This window comes from Sphaerodactylus townsendi, linkage group LG02 (assembly GCF_021028975.2).
Source record: "Sphaerodactylus townsendi isolate TG3544 linkage group LG02, MPM_Stown_v2.3, whole genome shotgun sequence".
Taxonomy (NCBI): Eukaryota; Metazoa; Chordata; class Lepidosauria; order Squamata; family Sphaerodactylidae; genus Sphaerodactylus; species Sphaerodactylus townsendi.
The window spans coordinates 174,022,118-174,046,611 of NC_059426.1; the positions used below are offsets into that span (position 1 = coordinate 174,022,118).

General features: G+C 48.6%; 1 protein-coding gene across 6 annotated transcripts in view; it reads right to left on the reverse strand.

The window, feature by feature from the left end:
• Positions 1-503: 503 nt before the first annotated feature.
• OTX2 (orthodenticle homeobox 2) overlaps positions 504-24,494 on the reverse strand; it is a 34,519-nt gene continuing 10,528 nt past the window's right edge. For 5 of the 6 annotated variants that reach the window (XM_048485955.1, XM_048485953.1, XM_048485954.1 and 2 more), the window contains 2 exons: positions 20,942-21,093; positions 504-2,544 (listed from right to left, as the gene is read on the reverse strand). In XM_048485955.1, the coding sequence (XP_048341912.1) occupies positions 1,918-2,544; positions 20,942-21,093 (779 nt within the window). In that variant the 3' untranslated portion in view covers positions 504-1,917. The remainder of the gene's footprint in view (positions 2,545-20,941; positions 21,094-24,494) is intronic. The other variant, XR_007243618.1, reaches the window with a different exon arrangement.

The window sequence follows — 24,494 nt, forward strand, 5'->3', positions numbered from 1 at the left end:
TCATAGCTTTCAGCAACTTTCCCCAAACTCCTTTATCCGGCTATCACTTCTGCGTGACTGGGTTTCCTGTTCCCAGTACATCCTATCCCTCCTTAGAAAGTTCATAGGAGCGGGCTGAAACACCCCCTGAGCCCCCAAAGGATTTTCCCTCCCCACCTTTTCAACCCCCTAAATTATCCAACGAGAAGCAGTCTCTCGCATTCTAGCCTGACCAAGGGGTCCGCCCCCCCAACTTCCAGGTTGATTTCATTCCCATCTTCAACTATCAAATAAAAGGGGGGGGGGAATGCAGATATGGTAGGATACCAGCTAACCTGAACCTGAGAGAACTATTTAAATACACATAATTACAACTCAGCCTAATAGAGGAGAACTCTGTTTTTTCTCTCCTGCCACGCCATCGCACTTCCAAATCCCTGAGTTTTCCAGCTCAAGAAAATTCTTTAGGGGGGGAAAAAAAAACACCTTTGCAAAACAAGGAAAAGGGAAGACGTCACCACCAATTGTGCTAGAACCATTTTAATATAATTATACATATCTGCCAAATCCGGAAAAGAAAAGGTTTATGCATATATATCTCTTTTTTTCCTTCCATTTCACGTCTGCAAGCATTCAAAACAACAAGGATTTTCTCCTTTAGGAAATTCAAGGTCAGAGCAATTGACCAAAGTCTTAAATATCCCCCCCCCCCCTCCTTACTGTTAGATTTCCCAACAGTAAGACGAATTTTACAGATGAATTTCCAGGTCCTCCTGTCATTTTTTTTAAAATGGGCTAGTTTTAATTCGTTTTTTGTTGTTTGTCTTGGCGGCTCATTCATTCAGAGACAGTTTGTTGTGAAAAGTTGGGGTTATTTTTCAGTGCAGTTTGCCTCCGGTGAAAGGCAATTTGAGGGGAGGGGAGAGACAGAGAGAGATTGTGATGTGTGACTCAGTTGCTCAAATTTCACTGTTAATTATAACCTATTTAAAATCACAGCAGAATCCCCCCGCTGGCCCAGGATTCATAGTTGCATACGATACAGAAGATCACAGTTTTTTAAGTCTAGCACAGATTTTAAAAAACACAGATGTACCATTTATATAAGACACACACTGATTGTCTCTTAAAAACTACATATTGACTCCTTATGGACATTATTGGGGTTTTTTTTCTTTCCTCTTAAATAAAGTAGTGCATCTAAGACAATCAGTCCCACAAACCCATTACAGCTCTGAACTGAGTTTTTTAAAATGTTTTTTTTTTCCTTTTACCTTTGCGGTCAACATTGCCAAATCTTGGCCCTGAAGCATTGGGAAGAGCTGAGAGAGAGGCAGAGAGAGACAGAGGGAGACAGACTTTGTCCACTAAAAAACATCTTTAACCGAGAGTGACAAACTGGAAATGGGGAGGGATGGGAGGATCCTTTCCATATGCACACAAAAGAAAGAAAAGAAAGGGGGGAAAATCTAGATATTTCCTTTAAAAGTAAAGAAAAGAAACCAATCCCACCCCCACCCAACACAACCTGGCCCTTGGTTGGAACAATCTTCCATTCCATTCTAGACAAAGAACCCGACGACTGGCTAAAACTAGAAAGAACAGAGCATTTTCTGCGAATCGGCTGTCTGCCCACGTTAGGCGACTTTCCTTCCATCTTCCTTTCCAGAGCTTCTGAGCAAGACTTGAAAGTGGGGGGGGGGGGGCAGGGACAGATGCTGCCTACTGTCTTTCCTTCTCCTTCAGTTTATTGTGTCCGGTCTGTGTCCCTCTTTAATTTAAGCTGAAGACCTGACTACACCCTGAAACGTTTGGCCCTCCACGGGTGTTTCTTCGATCTCGCGTCTCTCTCAAAGTCACTCGTCCTCACGGGTCTTTTCACCATTGCAGGTACTGTTGTCATGGTCTTATGGTCGCAAACGGGTCCTTAAGAGGTCTTCACAAAACCTGGAACTTCCAGGAGGAGGTCTGGTCTTTATAATCCAAGCAGTCAGTGTTGAAGTTCAGTTTCCAGGATGTGGTTTGGTCCTTATAATCCAAGCAATCAGTAGCTGAGTTAAACCCCAGACTGGAGGCTCCGTAGCCCTGGGTGGAAAGGGAAGCAGGAGATTGGTTGAGATGGCCGGCTACGGCGGCGGCGTTGGTGCCCATGGGGCTGAGGGTGGCCCCCGGCCCTGGGAGCTGGTGGTGCATAGGGGTGAGGTAAGATCCACAGTCCATCCCTGCAAAATAGGAGGTCGAACCGGCATATCCTTGGCTGTAGCCCGAAGCTTGAGTGTAGGTCATCGGATAGGACCTCTGCATGCAAGACGACGATGTCGATAGGGGGTCCGAGAGCGGGGAGATGGAGGCCGGACTCCAGATGGACACAGGAGCACTGGTGCTGGAAATGGTCGGGACCGAGGTGCTGGACGGCGGGGTGAACTGACCGCTGGTCCCGCTCTCAGAGCTCACTTCTCGAGCAGGAGAGGTTTTCTTCTTGGCAGGCCTCACTTTGTTCTGGCCACCGTTCTGCTGCTGCTGCTGCTGCTGACGGCACTTGGCCCGGCGGTTTTTGAACCACACCTGCGGGGAGGGGAATGGGAAAGACAGAAGATGTGCAAAGTTGGTTAGACACCCGAATCTTAGAAGAAAACAACAAGTATGACAGTGGATTCTTTGGTCGTTGTAAGCACCTAAAGGTGTTTGGAACTCCCCTGGGAAATCACTCTGGTCTTGTTTCTGCTCCTCCTTCTTACATTCTAGGTCAGTGGTGGCGAACCTTTGGCCCTCCAGATGTTATGGACTACAATTCCCATCAGCCCCTGCCAATTTGCCATGCTGGCAGGGCTGATGGGAATTGTAGTCCATAACATCTGGAGTGCCAAAGGTTCGCCACCACTGTTCTAGGTATATTATGTCACAGCAGGAGCTGTGGTTACCTTTGGGTGGTAACTTTAACTCTAAGTTAAGAACAGAGGAAGAGCCCAGCTGGATCAGTCCTGTGGTGCATTGAGCCCAGCACCCTGATTCACACAAAGGCCATCAGTTCCTCTGGAGGGCCAACAACACAGCATAGAAGCTGAGGTCCTCATAAGAACATCAGAAGAACCCTGCTGGATCAGACCTGTGGTCCATCTAGTCCAGCATCTTATCTCACACAAAGGCCAACCAGTTCCTCTGGAGGGCCGACAGCAGAACAGAGAGGCTGAGACCTTCAGAAGAACATCAGAGGAGCCCTACCGGATCAGACCTGTGGTCCATCTAGTCCAGCATCTTATCTCACACAGTGTCCAACCAATTCCTCTGGAAGGCCAACAACAGGACAGAGAAGCCCAGACCTTCTTAAGAACATCAGAAGATCCTTGCTGGATCAGACCAGTGGTCCATCTTGTCCAGCATCTTATCTCACACAGTGTCCAACCAATTCCTCTGGAAGGCCAACAACAGGACAGAGAAGCCCAGACCTTCTTAAGAACATCAGAAAATCCTTGCTGGATCAGACCAGTGGTCCATCTAGTCCAGCATCTTATCTCACACAGTGTCCAACCAATTCCTCTGGAAGCCCAACAACAGGACAGAGAAGCCCAGACCTTCTTAAGAACATCAGAAGATCCTTGCTGGATCAGACCAGTGGTCCATTTAGGCCAGCCACCTTTTTCAAAAGGTGGCCGACCAGTTTCTCTGGAGAGTCAACAAAAGAGTATACAAGTCAAGGCCTTCATGAGAGTGTAAGAAGAGCCCTGCTGGGTAAGACCTGTGGTCCACCTAGCCCAGCATCCTGTCTGTCTCAGTGGCCAACCAGTTCCTCCGGAGGTCCAACAACATGACCCAGAGGCTGAGACCCTCCCCACTGTTACCTCCTGGCACTGGTATTCAGACATTTACTGCCCCTGAACATGGAAGTTCCCTTTAGTCACCATGGCTAGTAACCACTGATAGACCTCCGTGGATCTGTCTAATCCCCTCTTAAAGCCATCAGTGCCTGCAGCCATCTCTCTGTCCTCTGGCAGTGAATTCCACATTTTAATCAGTGTTGCATGGAAAGCTGCAGAGACATCTGGTGAAGCATCGGAATAAAAGAGCAGGAGGACCATCCAAAGGGCCACCTAGTCCAGCACCCGGTTTTCTGCAGCAGCCAACCAGATATATCAGAAGGCCCACAGATGTCCAAAACTCTTTCCCTGCAGCCAGCTGGCATTCAGAGATGTGCAACCTCCAAGCTAACCTTGAAACTGTTGCTGGAGATGAAATGCCAGGCCAATTCCGATGGCAACAGAGTCCAGCATGCTTTGGTGGCATCATGGAAACACGATCCTCTATCTGGATCAACATAGATAAAGCCCTAAACAGACCACGGCCTTCACATCTATTGGACCACCTCATGTCTATTGGACCACCTCATATCTATTGGACCACCTATAGTCCTATAGGTTCCCCCAACACCACACCATTTTTCATCATGGGGTCTGCTGGTGGTGCCCTCAACGAGGGCAAGAGCTTTTTCAGAAGTGACTCTAGCCTTTTGGAGCTCTCTGCCAGACAACATCTGGTCCCTGTGGGATTTTCCTAGCTTCTGTAGGACCTGCAGAATGGAGTTGTTCTGCCAGATGTTGAGGCTGGTTGAGGCCAGTTTTTCTACCACCCTTTGACAGCGCTGCCTATTTTTGACAGTCTGCAATGGCAGATGCCAAATAATCATGTTTTATCTGGATGCCCAAGATAGAATGGTCTAGATCAGGGGTGGCCAACCTGCGGCTCTCCAGATGTTCATGGACTACAATTCCCATAAGCCCCTGCCAGCTTGGCCAATTGGTCGTGCTGGCAGGGACTGATAGGATTTGTAGTCCATGGACATCTGGAGAGCCGCAGGTTGCAGACCCCTGACCTGGATGGTCCAGGGTAGCCTGACCTTAGCTTCCAAGATTTAAGCTAACGCCGATTGTACACTGGTGCTCTACCTTGCACTGAAGGTAGATCCTTTTGGGGTCAGAGCTTCCGTTATGGATGCCTTTTCCCTTCTCTCACACAAGGCTCCTCTCGCACGCTCTCTGAGGCAACTCCCATAATCTTCACTGTTTGTGAGGGCAGGCAAAGAGCAAGACAAAACAAATGGCCCTGTGCTATTCTTTGCTTTGGGCTTTTTGGCTCCACCCTGCCTCTCCCACTCTACGACTGCCCGCCTCGATGATCAGGAGGGTTTTCAAAAACTTTATTTCAACTTGAAGCATTTGTACGATATTTGATCTATTGAAAGAATTATAGGTCTAATACAGGAATATTGAAATAACAAGCCTCTCTGCTCCTGCAGTAGCAGCGGCAGCAGGTAGCGTGTGTGTGTGTGTGTGTGTGTGTGTGTGTGTGTAGATGGGTAAGGAGAGAGAATATCAGTTCTAGGACACGGTCCACTTCTTCAGTAGAGTGTGATCAAAGGAACTGCTTTGCCTCTTTCATTTGAGGGGGTAGATTATTTTCAGAAAGGGGCTGGAATATCATAATAACTTCAATAACAGTAACATCTATATAACAGTAACTAAAAGGGCTTTAACAAAGCAACAATTTTGAGACTTCTGGATGTGATGAGATGTGTGACTTTAAGAGTGAGTTGATGGGCGGAGTTAGGAGAACCAGGAAAAGCAAAGACCTGGAAGAGCTCAGCAAGCAAGCTACACGGTAGAAGCTGCATGCATGATGGGTCTAAGTCAACCTTGATTAGTTCAGCTGCTGTTTTAATGGATTTTAATGCACTTTTGATTTTTGTTGTTACATTATGTTATATTGTTTGTTGGTTTTATTGTACACTGTCCTGAGCACTTCGGGGGTAGGGCGGTCTATTAAATTTAACAACAACAACAACAACAACTTGGTTGGGATTCCTCTGAAGAATACCAGGGATGTGACGCAGAGGCTGGCAATGACAAACCACATCTGTTCATCCCTTGCCTTGGAAACCTCACCTGATCCCCATAAGTAAGCTGCGACTCGGCAGCAAATATGTACATATCCATGGGACTCATAAAGGGAATAGGTGAATTGGCTGGGGAGTTTCTCAGCTGCTCCAGTGTTAATACCAACATCTCTACATGTTTACGATTAAAGAAGGCCGCTTTGGGGGACAAAGGAGAAGCCACTGCCAAGCCAGTGAGCTTGCCAGTTCAGGGTGCCCTAAGGATGCCAACTAGAGTCCTATTGAAGAAGAAGAAGAAGAAGAAGAAGAAGAAGAAGAAGAAGAAGAAGAAGAAGAAGAAGAAGAAGAACAACAACAACAACAACAACAACAACAACAACAACAACAACAACAACAACAACAAAAATCTACTACTACTAGATCTATTGAAATAATTATAGGTCTAACACATGAATATCTAAATAATAAGCCTCTCTGCTCCTGCAGTAGCAGTTTTGGATTTATTCGCCACCTTTGTCTCCCATAAGGAGACTCAGCGTGGCTTACAAGCTCCTTTCCCTTCCTCTCCCCACATGGGACTGAGAGAGTTCTGAGAGAACTGTGACTAGCCCAAGGTCACCCAATAGGAATGTAGGAGTGCAGAAACACATCTGGTTCACCAAATAAGCCTCTGCCACTCAGGTGGAGGAGTGGGGAACCCAACTCGGCTCTCCAGATTAGAATCCACCTGCTCTTAACCACTACACCATGCTGTTGTGGTATTGCCAGGCTGTGCGGCTGTGGTCTGGTAGTTTCTGCTCCTCACATTTTGTCTGCATCTGTGGCTGGCATCTTCAGAGGCATGCCACAGTGAAATGTGCGGCACGTGCCTGTCATGCCCACCATAGATGCGGGTGAAGTGGTAGGGGCAAAAACTACCAGACCCTGGCCACACGGCCAAGAAAACCCACAACCACCAACTACTTTCAGCCATTAAAACCTTCAACAATACATTTATTAAACAGCTCATGAAACAATTTTCTACCACCTGGCTCCGGAATATGTACAGCAGGCTAATCTTTCTGTGAGCTAAGCAGTGGTGGGATCCAAAAATGTTAGTAACAGGTTCCCATGGTGGTGGGATTCAAACTGTGGCGTAGAGCCAATGGGGCTGGGCGGGGCACGATGGGGGTGTGGCCGGGCATTCCGGGGGCGGGGCATTCCTGGGCGGGGCTGTGGCAAGGACGCAGCCGCTGCGCCGGTCCTTGGGCGGGAAACAAATACACGCAGGCACAGGCTGCCACGCACACACGCACAGGTGCACCTCCTGCTAGACTGCTTCCAGTTCTGCGTGCTACTGCTGAGAGGAGGGGCGTAACTAAGGCAAAAAATCACGTGGCAAAATCACCCATTTGTAACCCCCTCTCGGCACACGCAAATAATTAGTAACCTACTCTCGGGAACCTGTGAGAACCTGCTGGATCCCACCTCTGGAGCTAAGCATCCAATCAGGCGTTCATCTGGGCACCCACCCGGAATTACTGCTGAAGGAAATGCACATGATGAACAGGTACAATATGAACTCCTATAAATCTGCCTTATTCTGCAGCAGCCTCTTGTACTTTAAAAACCAGTATTGTCTGCTGACACCGGCTCTTCCACATCACCTGCTATGCAATCTTTTTAGTGGGACATGTTGAGTCTTCTGTAAGGAGACTCAAGGTGTGTTACAAGCTCCCTCCCTCTCTCCACAACAGACACCTTAGGCAGGTGGGGCTGAGAGAGTTCTGAGAGAACTGTGACTAGCCCAAGGTCCCCCAGCAGGAACGTAGGAGTGCAGAAACACATCTGGTTCACCAGATAAGCCTCCGCCAATCAGGTGGAGGAGTGGGGACTCAAACCCGGTTCTCCAGATTAGAATCCGCCTGCTCTTAACCGCTACACCAAACTTGCCAGCATAGACAAGAAAAGGCACATCATGTGTTCGAGAGCCCAAAATCTCAGATTTCAGGAAACGAAGGGATTTCTGCACATCTTTAACAGTGTATACCAGGACCATTTTATAAATGCGCCTCAAACCATGCCGTACGAAACATTCACGTGGTAGAGGCATACTCATTAGTTCTGACAGTTACTGTTCCCAGCGGAGCATACATTCAGCAGCTAACCTGGGTGTGCCGGACGATGTAATGTGTAAACCTGTCCAAGGGAGAGCCAGCATGGTGTAGTAGTTAAGAGCAGGTGGATTCTAATCTGGAGAACCGGGTTTGATTCCCCACTCCTTTACCTGAGTGGCTGAGGCTTATCTGGTGAAACAGATGTGTTTCTGCACTCCTACATTCCAATTGGGTGGCCTTGGGCTAGTCACGGTTCTCTCAGGACTCTCTCAGCCCCACCTACCTCACAAGGTGTCTGTTGTGGGGAGAGGAAGGCCACCTTGAGTCTCCTTACAGGAGAGAAAGGTGGGGTATAAATCCAAAACTCTTCTTCTCTTCTCTTCTCCCAACTCTGTTGACTCTGTCTACCCACTGGTTGTTGTGGGTTTTCCGGGATGTGTGGCCACTATCTGGTAGTTTTTGCTCCTAATGTTTCGCCCACATCTGTGGCTGGCATCTTCAGAGGAAGATGGAACATGGAACATCTCTGAAGATGCCAGCTATAGATGCAGGCAAAACGCTAGAAGCAAAAGCTACCAGACCACAGCCACGCAATCCAGAAAACCCACAACAGCGAGTTGATTCTTTCCATGAAAGCCTTTGACAGTACACATGTCTACCCAATTGGGCTAGAAAAGCTCACAGGAGACGTTTTAAAGAAATCAGATTTTTTTCCCCCAATACAAATCCAATGGGTAACTACACTACAAATATATTATTTCCCAAATTTTATGATTTAGACTTATATCCCGCCCTTTTAAAAACCAAGGTTGGGCTCAAAACAGTCAGCAGCTTATGAAATTTAAAGCAAACAAATAATCCATACACAATTAAAACTCTGGCTATTCAAATACCTGCTGCCACTCCAATTTCATTTCACCACCCAGGTGAACCACCAAGGAAGGAGAAACATAGAGAGACCCAGAACCAAAAACCAGATCCAGTCCGTTTCCGCACGGGACCGTTCGCATGGATGGTCCCAGAATTGGCAGGGATGACGGCGCAGAGCTGCACCGTCGTCACAGCAACTCACCTGTCCTGCGGCCCTCCGACACGTCGCCGAGGCTTGGGGACACGCCCCCCTGCCCTGCGCGACCGCTCCAAGGTCGCAGGGCAAAGGGGGCGTGTTCCCAGGCCTCGGCGAAGCGCCGGAGGGCCACAGGACAGGAGAGTCGCCCGGTGGGGGAGGGGAGGGAAGGCGCCTGGAAGCTGCTGCTGTTCGCACGGCAGCGGCTCCGAGCCGGCGTTTCCAAACAACCTTGCTTGCCGAGCGAGGTTGGGAAACGCCAGCTTCGCTACCACCCAGAGTCAGCGAGCGTGGCTCCCTGGGGACAGCGTTTTTGCCGTCCCCAGGGCGCCATATTCCGCCCGTGCGGAAGGTGCCCCAGTGATGAAGGAAATGAAACAAAGAAGATAAGGTTAAAATAAGGGTAAAAAGGTTAAAATAAGGTGCCCCAGTGATGAAGGAAATGAAACAAAGAAGATAAGGTTAAAATAAGGGTAAAAAGGTTAAAATAAGGGTAAAAAGAGCCACCTTTTCTGTCTCAACCATATGCCTGACGAAACACCTTCATTTTCCAGGCCCTGAGGAATTAGTTTTTATACCAGTGTAATTTTCACAATTTTTTTTTCTGCAAAGCATTCTGGGAGTTGTAGTTTGGCAAAGGTGCCGAGATTCTTATCCCCCCACCCTTCCCCAAACTACAGTTTCCCTAGAGCAGGGGTAGGGAACCTGTGGCTCTCCAGATGTTCAGGAACTACAATTCCCATCAGCCCCTACCAGCATGGCCAACTGGCCATGCTGACAGAGGCTGATGGGAATTGTAGTTCCTGAACATCTGGAGAGCCGCAGGTTCCCTACCCCTGCCCTAGAGAAAGTGGAGGACCGTTAAACCAGCGATCACATGCCGTGTATCTGCGCGTTGCCCTGTGACTGCCTGTCTCTTGTCGTTTATCAACAACCCTTGATCTGATCCAGCAAGCTTTTCCCGGGGGCATCGCTTTGGGCTAATCTGCATTACCCTTTGCCTGAAAACAGACGGGAAATCCCAGTGCTGTTCACACCGGCTGGAAGGCAAGCTCCATTGAAACCAGAGCATTTTATCTGCAATCCCTGGAATTCCTACATAGCCATCCTACTTAATAGCATGGGAAGATGTAACGAGGAGTTACGTCTGCGCATGTTCATGTAGCACACGGTGCAGGAACACCACAGACAATTGCTGGTTCAAAGAACTGGGCTTGTTTCTCCCCATTTCTCCACAAGAAGCCTTCAGGGTGACCTTAGGCCAGTCACAGTTCTCTCAGAACTCTCTCAGTTCCACCTACCTCACAAGGGGTCTGTGGTGGGGAGAAGGGAAGGAAGAAGAAGAGTTTGGATTTATATCCCCCCTTTCTCTCCTGCAGGAGACTCAAAGGGGCTGACAATCTCCTTGCCCTTCCCCCCCCCCCACAACAAACACCCTGTGAGGTAGGTGGGGCTGAGAGAGCTCCGAGAAGCTGTGACTAGCCCAAGGTCACCCAGCTGGCGTGTGTGGGAGTGTACAGGCTAATCTGAATTCCCCAGATAAGCCTCCACAGCTCAGGGCGGCAGGAGCTGGGAATCAAACCCGTTCCTCCAGATTAGGAGTACACCTGCATCTCTAAACCCCTCCCTCACTTACTGCTTTTGAGACTCTTGATTGGAGAAAGCATGGTGCATAACTGTGAGAAAAGCATGGTATAAATCCAAACTCTTCTTCTTCTTCTTCCATTGCCTGCCTCGCCCTATCAACCCTAACCTTCCTTGGGGGTCTCCAAATACTAACCAGGGTCAACCCCGCTTAGCTTCCAGTACCTGGTGAGCTCAGGCTAGCTTGGTCCATTCAGGTCATGTCAGATGTTTAGGAGTGGTAGCCACTGTCTGCCCCTATGTCACGTCTCTGGTATTCCTTGGAGGTCTCCCATCCAAATACTTGTCAGAGTTGGAGCTGAGAGCGTGTGACTGCCCCGAGGTCAACCAGAATAACTTCATGGAATTCAGATTTTTTGGTTCAGACCCTGCTCCAAGACCTTTGGTTGTGTTCTGGTCAGACTGAAGGATATCATTTGGGGTTCTTTTGAAGAAGCAGGGATTCTGGAAGTCAGTTGTGTCTGACAATGGATCCAAATCCATAGCAAATCCATAGCAAAAATCTGGGGACATATCTGATGCAGGTAAATACCATTGTGTGTGTGTGTGTGTGTGTGTGTGTGTGTGTGTGTGTGTGTGTGTGTGTAAGTGTATTTGCCATGACCTAGCAAACACAATTTTGCCATATCTCATAAGAACAAGCCAGCTGGATCAGACCAGAGTCCATCTAGTCCAGCTCTCTGCTACTCGCAGTGGCCCACCAGGTGCCTTTGGGAGCTCACCTGCAGGAGGTGAAAGCAATGGCCTTCTGCGGCTGCTGCTGCTCCTGAGCACCTGGTCTGCTGAGGCATTTGCAATCTCAGATCACAGAGGATCAAGATTGGCAGCCATAGATCGACTTCTCCTCCATAAATCTGTCCAAGCCCCTTTTAAAGCTATCCAGGTTAGTGGCCATCACCACCTCCTGTGGCAGCATCTCAAAATCTAAGGCGGGCTAGCTCTGGTTAGTACTTGGATGGGAAATCAACAAGGAAGCTCAGAGTTGCTGCAACTCTGTTTGAGTCTTGACTTGAAAACCATACAGAGTCACCAGAAGTCAGTTGCAACTTGACCGCATTTTCCACCACCATAGATGGCCAGCCCTTAGCTGGAGGGCCCAGGTTACCCTGATCTTGTCAGATATCAGAAGCTAAGCAGGGTTCGCTCTGGTTAGTATTTGGATGGGAGACCACCAAGGAAGTCTTGCCTTGACAACTTACAGTGTTTCCATAAGTCAGGTGAAACTTGACAGCCCACACACACAAAAAAACCATTTTCTGGAGATGGAGGTCAACCTAGAACCTGCTATGACCACAACATGGAACACAGTGCTCAGGGAAGGGGAGAACGGATATCGGGACTCACTTCTTGCTGGTCAGGACAATGCTGAGAAGGTCTACTCCAGGGGTCTGCAACCTGTGGCTCTCCAGATCTTCATGGACTACAATTCCCATCAGCCAATTGGCCATGCTGGCAGGGGCTGACAGGAATTGTAATCCATGAACATCTGGAGAGCCACAGGTTGCAGACCCCTGGTCTACTCAGATTCCAACTGAAGTCAACATAATGAGGCTTACTCACAAGAAAGCATTCTTACCATCGCACTGTAAAAGATCTATGATCTCCCATGTGGTGGTCACCAGTGTATTTTCTGTAGCAATATAGCTTCTGGGGATAACATACAAAAGAATCTTGAACCGAACATGGAACAAAAACCTTCGGGTGGGTTCCCCCCAGTTAAATAACTAGCCAAGTTCTGAGCTCCTCCTAGATAGGCTATGCATGGACATAGACAAAAACTCCTTAAGGACTTGGTGACCTCTCCCTTGGCGACCTAGGAGCAGCAGTGCCGTAGTGGTTAAGAGCTGTAACACTGTAATCTGGGGAACCGGGTTTGATTCCCCGCTCTGCCATTTGAGCTGTGAAGGCTTATCTGGGGAACTAGATTAGCCTGTGCACCCCAACACATGCCAGCCGGGTGACCTTGGGTTAGTCACAGTTCTTCTGAGCTCTCTCAGCCCCACCTACGTCGCAGGGTGTTTGTTGTGGGGGGAGGGGAAGGTAAAGGAGATTGTCAGCCCCTTTGAGTCTCCTTACAGGAGAGAAAGGGGAGCAGGTATAAATCCAAAGTCGTCACACTTGGGACAAGCTCTTCATTTTCTTTAAGAACTAAAACCAAGCTAAGGCTCTTCCTCAAAGACTTTCCTCAGCCTTCTTGGCCCAAGGAACGGTTTCTCAAGAGCCCTGGTGGGATCTCCTCTTCACCTGCTTAGAAAGCCCTTTCAAAAGTAGACCCCACCATCCTAGGAGAATGCTTGTCTTACAGCCTCTTAGCGTTTCATCATGAGCCCTACTGTTAAAACACCTTATAGTGGTTCCTAGAACTGTTTCTTCACATTCCCAAAAGAGGGAGGGAGGGAGGGAGGGAGGGAGGGAGGGAGGGAGGGAGGAAGGAAGGAAGGAAGGAAGGAAGGAAGGAAGGAAGGAAGGAAGGAAGGAAGGAAGGAAGGAAGGAAGGAAGGAAGGAAGGAAGGAAGGAAGGAAGGAAGGAGCTCTAGGCTAAATTCTTATTTAGATCTCGTCTGTAGCAGAGACAAACAGGAATCCTGGTGTGACTCCACAGAGAAGTGATGAATTTCCTGCTACTGTCCAGTTTTGGTTCATTTGGATATTCACACACCCTGCTTCTCAGCAGAGGCAAATCTAGGGAAAATGGAGCTCGGGGCAAAATCTTAGCCCCCTCCTGCTCCATTTTCTCTCACTGAGAGTGCCAGGTTGGCAACGATGCCCAGGTCTACTGCCCGAAGCCAGCGAGGCGCCCAGATCTACTGGTCAGGGCCGGCAATGGCGTCCAGGTCTACTCTTCACACTCCAGTGAGTCGGGCATGAAGCGTGGCTCCTAACCTGGCTCCCGTTAATCCCCACGGATTAGGATGGGCATGTGCCCAGGGACATGGGACACCACATATCCCCGTGGTTGGTACACCCCTGCCTCTCAGTCTTATTATCCTATCTTGTGAAAGGCTGCTCTACTCATCACTCATCAGGAAAAGCAGGTTTAGCATCAAACGTGCTCCCTGATAGGGATTCCAGCCAGTCTTGGCTCCCTGATAGTCTACCAGTATGTTATGCATTTGCAAATACACATCACATAAATTCAATTCCATTCTCAGATGTTGCCAAACATGATAATATAATAGGCATGCTCAGGGTGAATACCATGTCGGGATAACGTCTCAATGGTTCAATTCTTACAGTTTTCATTCTACTTTTCCTCCAAAGACTAATTCCCAATCAATACCAATTGCAATTAAAGGTCAACACATAATGTTCCTTAGGAAGGAAATTCTCAACTTAGTTGGGATTCAGGCAGCACTTCCCCCACTCCAGGATCTGGTTTAGTTGAGAAGAAGAAGAAGAAGAAGAAGAAGAAGAAGAAGAAGAAGAAGAAGAAGAAGAAGAAGAAGAAGAAGAAGAAGAAGAAGAAGAAGAAGAAGAAGAAGAAGAAGAAGAAGGAGAAGAAGGAGAAGGAGAAGGAGAAGAAGGAGAAGGAGAAGGAGAAGGAGAAGGAGAAGGAGAAGGAGGAGAAGAAGGAGAAGGAGAAGGAGGAGAAGGAGAAGGAGAAGAAGGAGAAGGAGAAGGAGAAGAAGGAGAAGGAGAAGGAGAAGGAGGAGAAGGAGAAGGAGAAGGAGAAGGAGAAGGAGAAGGAGAAGGAGAAGGAGAAGGAGAAGGAGGAGTTTGGATTTATATCCTCCTTTCTCTCCTGTAAAGAGATTCAAGGTGGTTTACAATCTTCTTTCCCTTCCCCCCCCACAACAAACATCCTATGAGGTGGGTGGGGCTGAGAGAGCTCTGAAGAACTCTGACTAGCCCAAGGTAGCTAGAAGAAGGAAGTCCTCTCAACTGGAGTTGGATCTATGTCCAGATCTGATGGTGGGAAGGGCTATCAAGTCACAGCCAAACCCATAGAGTGTCCAAGTCAAGTTAATAAGAGGTGGTTTGCCCTTGGCTGGCTCTGTGTAACAGTTCTGGACTTCCTTGGTGGTCTCCAGCCCAAATACTAACCAGGACTGATCCTACTCAGCTTCCAAGAATCAGATGAGATCAGGCTAGCCTGGGTAATTCAGGTCAGATCAGATGACCTGAGGTGGTTTGCCATTGCCTGCCTCTGCATAGCAGCCCTGGACTTCCTTGGTGGTCTCCCATCCAAGTACCAATCAGGGCTAACTCTGCTTAGCTTCTGAGAATTGGATGAAATCGGGCTTGCCTCCAGTAATCCAGGGCTCACATCCGGCTTTTACCTTGAGGTATTCTGCTACTGCCTGGCCTCTGGCTGATAGCAGCCCCTGACTTCTTGGTGGTCTCCTCAATTCAAATACCAAATCAGGGCTTAACTCTGCTTAGCTCTGAGTAACTGGATGAAATCAGGGCTTGTTCTATAGCAATCCAGGGTCACATCCGATGACCTGAGGTGGTTTGCCATTGCCTGCCTCTGCATAAGAACCCTGGACTTCCTTGGTGGTCTCCCATCCAAATACTAACCAGGACGGACCCTGCTTAGCTTCTCAGATCTGGCTGACTTGGGCCATTCAGGTATACTATTTAAGAAGGGCGGAGAATATGCCATTTTTGTACGTATCAGGAGTCCCTATATTTGTGCCCAAACACGTTGACTATTATTTCCATGTGTGAATGAATTATTTTGTTCTCTATCTGTCTTGACGGGCTTGTAAATATTTTAACTAAATAAACAAACAGTTAAATAGGCTTTTGTGTCCTCGGTATGCACTCCAAAAACACAAGTCCCTTTGCTTAAGGGGGAAAAAAGAGACTATTTAACATGTGTTAACGGTGCTAGATATGAGGTGTAAAGGAGGAATGCTTTAGTCTTCAAGACACTTCTTGCTTGTAATTTAATCTCAAAGGTAAACACAAACAGGCCTTTCAATCTTACTGAGAATCTCTAGGAGGAGAAACACACACAGAGGGATCATCACAGGTGATCCCCAAATCAGATCCCATACCACTGAGATCCCATTGTGTCTCGAATGGAAACCCAATATTAGGGTGGATTTTAGAAAAGGTGGGGGAATGATAAAGCTTGCAGAGTACCTCATACCGATTTTTATTTTGAAAAGAGAGGAAGGAAGGAAGGAAGGAAGGAAGGAAGGAAGGAAGGAAGGAAGGAAGGAAGGAAGGAAGGAAGGAAGGAAGGAAGGAAGGAAGGAAGGAAGGAGAGAAATAAAGAAGGAAGGAAAGAGAAAAATAAAGAAGGAAGGAAAGAGAGAAATAAAGAAGGAAGGAAGGAAGGAAGGAAGGAAGGAAGGAAGGAAGGAAGGAAGGAAGGAAGGAAGGAAGGAAGGAAGGAAGGAAGGAGAGAACTAAAGAAAGAAGGAAGGAGGGAAGGAAGGAAGGAAGGAAGGAAGGAAGGAAGGAAGGAAGGAAGGAAGGAAGGAAGGAAGGAAGGAAGGAAGGAAGGAAGGAAGGAAGGAAGGAAGGAAGGAAGGAAGGAAGGAAGGAAGGAAGGAAGGAAGGAAGGAAGGAAGGAAGGAAGGAAGGAAGGAAGGAAGGAAGGAAGGAAGGAAGGAGAGAAATAAAGAGGGAAGAAAGGAAAAAGAGAAATAAGGAAGGAAGGAAGAGAGAAATAAAGAAGGAAGGAAGGAGAGAACTAAAGAAAGAAGGAAGGAAGGAGGGAAGGAAGGAAGGAAGGAAGGAAGGAAGGAAGGAAGGAAGGAAGGAAGGAAGGAAGGAAGGAAGGAAGGAAAGAGAAATAAGGAAGGAAGGAAGGAAGGAAGGAAGGAAGGAAGGAAGGAAGGAAGGAAGGAAGGAAGGAAGGAAGGAAGGAAGGAAGGAAGGAAGGAAGGAAGGAAGGAAGGAGAGAAATAAAGAGGGAAGGAAGGAAGGAAGAGAGACAGGCAGAGAAAGAAAGAAAAAAAAAAGAAAGAAAGAAAGAAAGAAAGAAAGAAAGAAAGAAAGAAAGAAAGAAAGAAAGAAAGAAAGAAAGAAAGAAAGAAAGAAAGAAAGAGGGGAAAGGAGAAAGAGAGAGAATGATGAGTAAGCAAGGTTATAGTAATCCCAGGCTTGGTTGGCCCATGGTAGCCTGATCTTGTTGGATCTTGAAAGCTAAGCAGGGTCAGCCCTGGTGAGCACTAGGATGGGAGACCACCAGTCCTGGGCTGCTAGGCAAAGGAGGCCCAGAAACTATTCTACAGATCAGCAGTAGAAAAAGCCAAAATGCAGGGCCAGTCAAACTCTGAACTGCTTATCGCAACAGGAAAGATGCCAGCCCCAATTCTGGATCACAGCAACGGTTCCCTTCAATCGAAGAGGCCCACCCTCTCTGGCAATTCTCCTGACCACCCGGGTCCTCATATCTTCAGTAAGGATTAAATTTTTAAATATCTGACATGGACGGCTGGGCTAGTTCGATCTTGCCAAATCCCAGTAGTTAAGCAGGGTCAGGCCTGGTGCATATTTGGTGGGGAGACGGCCAAGAGACAGGCACCAGCAAACCACATTTGAGTGTCTCTTGCCTTGAAACTCCTACGGGGTCACTGTAAGTCCACTGTGACTTGATGGCACTTTCTACTGTCCCCCCACCGAGGTTCTAGTGATCAAGGATGAAGGCTAGGAGAGGTTCTGGAGGTCCCAAATGGAATCCTGTGGCAGGAGCTAAAACAGTCCTGGAAACAGCTACCTGGATGGTCTAAAAAAGGCGTGGAAGCCACTGTTCCATTTCAATGGGAGCAGCAGAACCCCAGACTAGCTTGAGGGTGTCAAAGCTTGGAAGCTAAGCAGGGTTGGCTGGGTACTGATATGCAGAGGCAGGCAATGGCAGATGGCATCTATTTATCTCTTGCCTTGACTTTGATGGCCCAGGCTAGCCCAATCTCAACAGATCATCCAAGCCCTGGTGAGTACTTGGATGGGAGACCACCAAGGCAACTGAGATAGCTCTGCAGCAAAGCTGCAGTGGCAAAACCATCTCTCTGCCTTCATCTCTTTCTTGAAAACCCCTTGGTTCCAGGGTTGCCATGAGTCCGCTGCAACTCAGCGGCACACAATTATTAGTATTACTCATAGACTCCCAGAATCACAGAATCATAGAGTTGGAAGATACCCCAAGGGCCATCAAGTCCAACCCCTTGCAATGCAGGAACACACAGTCAAAGCACTCCTGACAGAAGCCATCCTCTTAAAAAACCTCCAAAGAAGGAGACTCCACCACACTCCGGTGTAGCGCATTCCACTGTCAAACAGCCCTGACAGTCAGGAAAATTTAGGTGGAATCTCTTTTCCTTCACTTGAACCCATGACTCCTGGTCCTAGTCTCTGGAGCAGCAGAAGACAAGGTTGCTCTCTCACCAACATGACATCCCTTCAAATAAATAAACATGGCTATCGTGTCACCTCTTAACCTTCTCTTCACCAAACATACCCAGCTCCCAAAGTCTCTCCTCGTAGGGTGTGGATTCCAGACCTTTTACCAGACCTTCTATGAAGCACCCCACTTGATCAGAATTCAATATCCGGGTTCCAACAGCTGCCAATGAGATGCTTCCAGGCCTCAAGAACATAAGAACATAAGAACTAGCCTGCTGGATCAGACCAGAGTCCATCTAGTCCAGCAGTCTGCTACTCGCAGTGGCCCACCAGGTGCCTTTGGGAGCTCACATGCAGGATGTGAAAGCAATGGCCTTCTGCTGCTGCTGCTCCTGAGCACCTGGTCTGCTACGGCATTTGCAATCTCAGATCAAGGAAGATCAAGATTGGTAGCCATAGATCGACTTCTCCTCCATAAATCTGCCCAAACCCCTTTTAAAGCTATCCAGGTTAGTGGCCATCACCACCTCCTGTGGTAGTATATTCCAAATACCAATCACACGTTGCGTGAAGAAGTGTTTCCTTTTATTAGTCCTAATTCTTCCCCCCAGCATTTTCAATGTATGTCCCCTGGTTCGAGTATTGTGAGACACAGAGAAAAATTTCTCTCTGTTAACATTTTCTACCCCATGCATAATTTTATAGACTCCAATCATATCCCCCCTCAGACGCCTCCCTTCCATAAACTAAAGAGTCCCAAACGCTGCAGCAACTCTCCTCATAAGGAAGAGGTGCTCCAGTCCCTCAATCATCCTCGTTGCCCCTTTCCTCTGCACTTTTTTTTCTATCTCTTTGATATCCTTTTGAGATGTGGCTACTCAGAACTGGACACAGGGACTCCAAGCGCGGTCGATTAGCGCCACTCATTTTATATATCAAGGGCATGGACAATCCTTGCAGATTTTATTCCCCAATTCCTTTCCTAATCATCCCCAGCATAGAGTTTGCCTTTTTCACAGCTGCCATGCATTGAGTTGACATTCCCATGGAACGATCAACTAAGACGCCCAAATCCCTTTCCTGGTCTGTGACTGACAGCACTGACCCCTGACCTCTGGACTTCCCCAAAGCAGGCCAGAAAGACCAGTCCTCCACACCATTTAAGATGCACTGCTTTTGAATATGGAAGTTCCCTGGTTAAGCACTCTTGATTCTCCAGGGACTTGTCTAATTGTCTAAAGCAGTCACCATTTTAGACTGCAGATACGGGGCTCCCGCTACTGACTGTTCCTTTGTATTCATTTAAAGAAGCATTCCCTGCTAGGAAGATGGCTGAGCACGGAGTGCCCTCAAATCACAGACAACTCGGTACAGTGGTCAACCACAGCCACAGCCAGCATGGTGTAGTGGTTAAAAGCAGATGGATTCGAATCTGGAGGTCTGGGTTTGATTCCCCCCTCCTCCACCTGAGTGGCTGAGGCTTAGCTGGTGAACCAGATGTGTTTCCCCACTCCTACATTCCTGCTGGGTGACCTTGGGCTACTAACAGTCCTCTCCGAACTCTCTCGGCCACACCTGCCTCACAGAAAGGGGTCTGTTGTGGGGAGAGGAAGGGAAAGGAGCTTGTAAGCCACCTTGAGTCTCTTCACAGGAGAGAAAGGTGGGGTATAAGTCAAGCTCTTCTTCTTCCTCTTCCTAGGGAGGGGGCCTAGGTAGTATTAGGCAGTCAAACTTCAGGCTCCTCCAGTGTTATGGATTACAGCCTCCTATCATCCCCCGCTGCATCATGCTGGCAGGGGATGATGGGAACTGTAGTCCATGACATCTGATGGCCGCAGCTCTGATAACCTATGCAGTAGGGCTTGATGGCGAACCTCATATTCTCCAGGTAAGAGGGTTTGTTATTTCCTTCATCAGCCCCTGCCAGCATGGCCAATTGGGCTGGGGCTGATGGGAATTGTAGTCCATAACATGCTGGCAGGGGCTGATGGGAATTGTAGTCCATAACGTCTGGAGTGCCAAAGCTTCGCCACCACTGCAATAGGGTATTCAAGGCAAGAGACAAACAGAGGTGGTTTCCAATTGCCTACCTCTGCATAGCAACCCTGGACAAGGTTGTTTCCCATCCTACTGCTAACCAGGGTTGACTCTGCTTGGCTTCTGAGATCTGGTGAGATCTCGCTAGCCTGGGGCTACCCAGGTCAGGGCAGAGACAGGGATGGGGACTTCGTAAGACAGGGGAACAGTCCCTGTAGTCCAGCAGTTCTCAACCTGTGGGTCGCGACCCCTTTGGGGGCCGAACGACCCTTTCACAGGGGTGGCCTAAGACTCTCTGCATCAGTGTTCTCCATCAGTGTTCTCTGCATCAGTGTTCTCCATCTGTAAAGTGGATAAATGTTAGGGCTGGGGGTCACCACAACATGAGGAGCTGTATTAAAGGGTTGCGGCATTCGGAAGGTTGAGAACCACCGCTGTAGTCAGATAGGGTTAGGGTTAGGGTTATTTCTGTTGCCCCATTCTCTAGCACAGTGGTGGCGAACCTTTGGCACTCCAGATGTTATGGACTACAATTCCCATCAGCCCCTTCCAGCATGGCCAATTGGCCAATTGGCCATGCTGGAAGGGGCTGATGGGAATTGTAGTCCATAACATCTGGAGTGCCAAAGGTTCGCCACCACGGCTCTAGCATTATAAAAAGCTGATCAGAAGGTGAAGGAGAACGCAGGGTCTTTTAGCAATGGGTAGGAATCTCGCCTCTCCCTGGTTGGCATCTCTTTACCTCTCTTCCCCTGTTCCCCCCACCAATATGGAAATCCTATTTCTGACCCTAAAATGTCTCCAAAAGAAGATCCCCACCACCCTTTACCACCTTTTCTCCTTGGAATCCCCTTAGAACTGTCCAGGCACGGGAATGAAGATTTTCTAGGGCTAATCTAGGAGCAAAGGATTCTGGGAAGAACGGCCTACCTGCACTCTGGACTCCGGGAGGTTGATTTTCAGAGCCACCTCCTCGCGCATGAAGATGTCCGGGTAGCGGGTCTTGGCGAAGAGGGCCTCCAAGACGTCCAGCTGGGCCCGGGTGAAGGTGGTGCGTTCCCTCCGCTGCTTGCGAGGGGTGGCTGGAGAGGAAAAAGCCAGGCAGAGGGGCTTAGAGGGAGCCAGAGATGGACCACCAGGTCCTCCCATTCCCCCTTTTGGGGCCCCTCACGGTTGGTCCACAAGGCAGTTCAGCCAGAGTCTCAGGGTGGGAGCTGGAGGCATCACGGAAAGTGAGGCTTTTCCTCAAAGAAAGCCCAAGAGCCCATTAAGAACATAAGAACTAGCCTGCTGGATCAGACCAGAGTCCATCTAGTCCAGCACTCTGCTACTCGCAGTGGCCCACCAGGTGCCTTTGGGAGCTCACGTGCAGGAGGTGAAAGCAATGGCCTTCTGCTGCTGCTGCTCCTGAGCACCTGGTCTGCTAAGGCATTTGCAGTCTCAGATCAAGGAGGATCAAGATTGGTAGCCACAGATCGACTTCTCCTCCATAAATCTGTCCAAGCCCTTTTTAAAGCTATCCAGGTTAGTGGCCATCACCACCTCCTGAGGCAGCATATTCCAAACACCAACCACACGTTGGAACTGTTGTGGGTTTTCCAGACTTTGTGGCTCTGGCCTAATACTTTTTGCTCCACAGAGAGGAAACATCTCATTGTTACCTCGCTCTGAAGACGCCAGCCACAGATGTGGGCAAAACGCGAGAAGCCAAAATGACCCGACTACAGTGACACAACCCAGAAAACCCACAACAGCCCGATGATTCCAGCTGCGGAAGCCTTCAACAATACAAATCCACTGGGGCTGGGTGGTTGTGGGTTTTCCGGGCTGTGTGGCCGCGGTCGGGTCGATCTTGTTCCTAACGTTTCACCCGCATCAGCGGCCGGCATCTTCAGGGGTATATCGGATTCGCCTGCCACGGATTCGCAGCCGAAACGTTCGGAACAAGATCTACCAGACCATGACCCCACAGCCTGGGGTCCACCAGTTGAATCCGGCCACGAAAGCCTTCCACAATCCACTGCGGGTTTGAATTGAGAGGGGAAAGCTGTTGGTTTTGCAGGAGGAGAGCAAGATTCCGGCTCAGCCAGCCCAACAGGATTTGGGAAGAGGTGAGTTTTTAAGAGTCCAAGTTCCTTTTTTTTGGTCTGCCTTGACCCCTGAGGAGGGACACACCGTTTTGCAGCTGACCAATTTCAGCCTTCCGCCACATTTCCTCGGAAGTAAGCCCCACTCGCTTCCAGCAGAGGTTTACTCCGAGTAAAGATACGGAAGACAGATTCCTTAAGGGAGTGGCCAAACTAGATAGGCTCTCTTGGGGCAGAGGTCTGTGGGACTTAACTTCTGAGTCCACCTGCTAGTTCCCCCCCATGAGTCTGAGTAGGTGGTGGTGGAGGACCGAGTGAGACTTCCAGATGGCTTTCGAATAATTGCGAACTTCTGACATCTATCAGTCTCCTGCCAGCATGGCTAATTGGCCATGCTGACAGGGGCTGATGGGAATTGTAGTTCGTGAACATCTGGAGAGCCATAGCTTCGCCACCACGGGTCTGAAGGGATCCGCTATAGGAGCTCCATTTGGCTGGAAAGTGAAGCCCTCGCAGGAAACCAAGCAAGCTGGCCGAAATTTTTTAAGAGCCGCTTTCAATTTTAAAATCAGGGTCCGAGTGAAGGATGCAATTCGGAAGGGCCTGCTCTTAACTCAGGGGTAAGTCCCCTAAACAAGGTGTTTTGTATTATTATTATTATTATTATTATTATTATTATTATTATTATTATTATTATTATTATTAATTTGTTGTTGTTGCTAATTTATTTGGGGCCCACCCTCTCCCTCAAGATGGACTCCGGCCCCTTTCCCCATGCGCCGAACAATGTACTTTCAATCCACGTTCACAATCGTTTTGTGAATGGGTTTTGCTATTCCGCACAGCTGCAAAGTGCACTGAAAGCGGATTGAAAGTGCATTATTCTGCACTGTGCGGAAGGGGCCTACAAGGCGGTTCACGCCATATAATGAAACAGCTACACAACAGTTTTCCTGAACGGATTTTAAAGCAGTATTCAGGTGCAGATGACCCCTTCCATAGACCTGGGGCCCCTCCCCGCCTTAATTCACTTCAGCCTTTCTTGGCATTCTCCTAAACAAGCCCCCCCTTCCCACCAAGTCCCCCCCCAAGATCTCCAAACCAAGGGCAGCCTCTGCATCACCAGCCATAAGCATAGGGCAGTGGTGGCGAACCTATGGCACGGGTGCCAGAGGTGGCACTCAGAGCCCACAAACAGAGTCACCCCCACCCCCCCACACACATCTAGAATGGTATATTTGGTCATCGACCATAAATAAAGTCGTCTTCTTCATCTAGGCTGGCCTGGGCCACTGGGCTCGATTCTTAGCATTAAACCTAAGACCTAGTCTTGGGGAAGCCGTGTAGGTAACCCTGTTAAGCGCTGTTAAACCCCACTGGTTTTCATATGAAGAACTAAAGCGCAAACCTTTACCTGAGAGTAAGCTCGGTTGCTGGCAGTGGGGTTTGCTTCCGAGTAAACCCTCCTAGGGTCGTGATTCACCCATTGGAAGAGTTGCACGGTTGTTTCAAAGCAAAGCTACCGACTGCCACCAAGCTTACTCCTGAGTAACGCACGCCTCGGAGCCAACCATTTCTTCTAAACTAAAACCTCAGTATTCAGGTTAAATCGTTGTGTTGGCGCTTTGCGAAAAATAAGTGGGTTTGGGGTTGCAATTTGGGCACTCAGTCTCGAAGAGGTTCGCCACCACCGGCCTAGGGCATGTATACGCAGAAGTAGGTCCCCTCCAGGATGATTTTGATTTGATTTGATTTGACTTTTAATTTATATACGGGCGGGCGGGCGGTGTACAACATAGTAAATAACAACAGCATATCAGTACAATAGGCATAAAGCAACGTGGATTCCAACAAATCCTAACACTGGTCCAACATCTCAGGTTAACAACTAACACATATCAGCATAAGCCTTCGGGGCCTTCGGGGAGGGCGGTATATAAATATAATAAATAAATAAATAAATAAGAGCATGACTGAACTTACTCCCCTGCCCCACTGGAATGAATCCCTAATAGCAGGTATGAATTTTATATCTCCAGATGCCAGCATTATAATACCATATGAACCTCCCTGCCAGCATGACCAATTGGCCATGCTGGCAGGGGCTGATGGGAATTGTAGTCCATAACATCTGGAGTGCCAAAGGTTCGCCATAGGATCTCCAGATTTCAAGAGGCAGAGCGCATTTTGGGGAGGGTTGAGATGGACTCCTCTCTTTGGGGGAGGGGTGACATAGACCCCCCTCTCTTGGTCTTTGCACAAGACCTTCCCCCTATAATGGGAAAGGAGAATCAAGTCCCCCCCCCCCCGCGGGTACTGGGACTTCATCCCCCCACTCCAAACCAGGCAAGAACGATCTCCGGTAAGCCCCTTCCCTCTTGATATCCCCAAAGACT